The 1,671-nt window shown below is 40.2% G+C and overlaps 1 protein-coding gene across 1 annotated transcript; it reads right to left on the bottom strand.

Annotated features, from left to right (window-relative positions):
• Nucleotides 1–159: 159 nt before the first annotated feature.
• On the bottom strand, nucleotides 160–1,363 carry LOC145435289 (uncharacterized). The gene is made up of 3 exons (XM_080312600.1): nucleotides 1,284–1,363; nucleotides 797–971; nucleotides 160–729 (listed from the first exon to the last, which is right to left on the bottom strand). Coding segments are annotated over exons 1-3 (312 nt in total). The 5' UTR covers nucleotides 1,286–1,363; the 3' UTR covers nucleotides 160–594.
• Between the last annotated feature and the right edge of the window lie 308 nt (nucleotides 1,364–1,671).

The raw sequence follows: 1,671 nt of genomic DNA, 5'->3' as shown, positions 1-1,671 counted from the left end.
TTATATTTTTGCTATGAATTAGCACTGATTGCCTTAATCATATCATTTCTGTTTGTGCGTCATTTGATCATCTCACACCCAAGTATGTTACTTGATAAATGACAACTCTAAACCATACCCCAACCTAACCTGAACTATGAGACAGATGGTTTATTGCCAAGTATACTGAGCTATTTTGTCCAGTACTTACATGTCTACAGACCACCTTTTCTGATGGCACGTCAACTATATCCTGGATCTGAGAACACCAGTAGCGGTTTTGTGGTTACTTACTTGATGGTCATTGATGAGTATTTCAAGGCAAAATTTTGGAAATAACGAAATACAATATACAATAATACATACTATTTGCAAAATTAGGATCGGATACCTGAGGCAACACTATTTCATTTTCGGCGACCGGCATCCCCGATCCGGCACTCCATGTAGAACAGTTTTTATGTGGGCTGAAATTTCATGATGGGTAACGAGCCTGAATCCGGTATGCTGCAGGACAGCTGGAACAAACTGAAGTTCAAGCAACGAAATGGAATGAAACTGTCATACCCCTCACATAAAAGATGACGCCAAAGATTTGAGCCTTGCACGGCTATCTTAAATCCACTTTGACGAGAAGCACCTGTCCACGAATACTTCTGGGCAAGTCTGAGTCATAAAATACTTGAAAAATGCACGCACTGTAGCCCGAAGATTTGGTTTCACTATTTTCAGTGCGACAGCAGATGGGATCTGACATATATCAAAAAGATGCTTAGCTCATAGCAGTTTGTTCCGACTAATAAATTGTTATGCTGACCTGATTCTTCAACAGCATATCCAGCTCTTCTGCACTGTCTGCTTCAACAAAATCTTTCATGGAGTCGTCTTCATTGACTTTATCATGCATATGTTTCATCTCTTCCCTTAGCTGGTTAATTTCATCTTTTATCTCGTCAAGCGAATTCGACAGCTTTGTAAGAAACTCATAGGGCCTGTTTTAAATATAAGAAGTATAAGTCTTTCGCAGCCAACTTATTCACAACTGGGCAATCTCTAGCCTCCAAACCAATGCCCCTTAATGACCAACACCATGATTCAGGATTGACTGGCAAAGCCTAAAAAACCCGGCATTCCCTGTGGCGACGTTGCTATGACTTCTATTAAAATATACTACTTCTACACATGAGGTAGGAATGTGCAGTTGTCCACCTAATAATAAAATAGCCAAAATATGCCATAATTGTTCATTGACTTTCAACACAACTCAGAATTTACAATTATCTGTGAATGATCTCATCACTTACATCTGAACAGTTCTTTGACTTAATGTTGCATATCTATCAGCTTGATAATAGCTGTCACTTGACCGGCTGAGTATTTTCGGATGAGTCGGGAAGAATTTGCCCAATAGCCTGGTACTGGGTACCCGTATGCAGATTCATGGCACTGACTGTAAGTTACTGAGAAATATTGATAGGAAAATGTTACAGACAACAACTGAACATTAGTATAACCAACCGGAATAGCAAATGACTTTACGTCCATGGGCTTTCCATTCGTCTGTAGGGTGAGATGCAATCTTTGAAGATCTTGCACATTTCCTTCAGGGGGCCAAAAACACAAGCTGTCGTTGCATGCCAGCCAATTTTGCGGAACTACCTCGTTGTGCCATCATCAAACTGCACACAGTAA

The sequence above is a fragment of the Botryllus schlosseri genome, chromosome 3 (genome assembly GCF_051294905.1).
Source record: "Botryllus schlosseri isolate E-star chromosome 3, Bs_hap1, whole genome shotgun sequence".
NCBI lineage: Eukaryota > Metazoa > Chordata > Ascidiacea > Stolidobranchia > Styelidae > Botryllus > Botryllus schlosseri.
The sequence above is the reverse complement of the archived record's forward strand: the minus strand, read 5'-3'. Positions and strand labels throughout refer to the sequence as shown.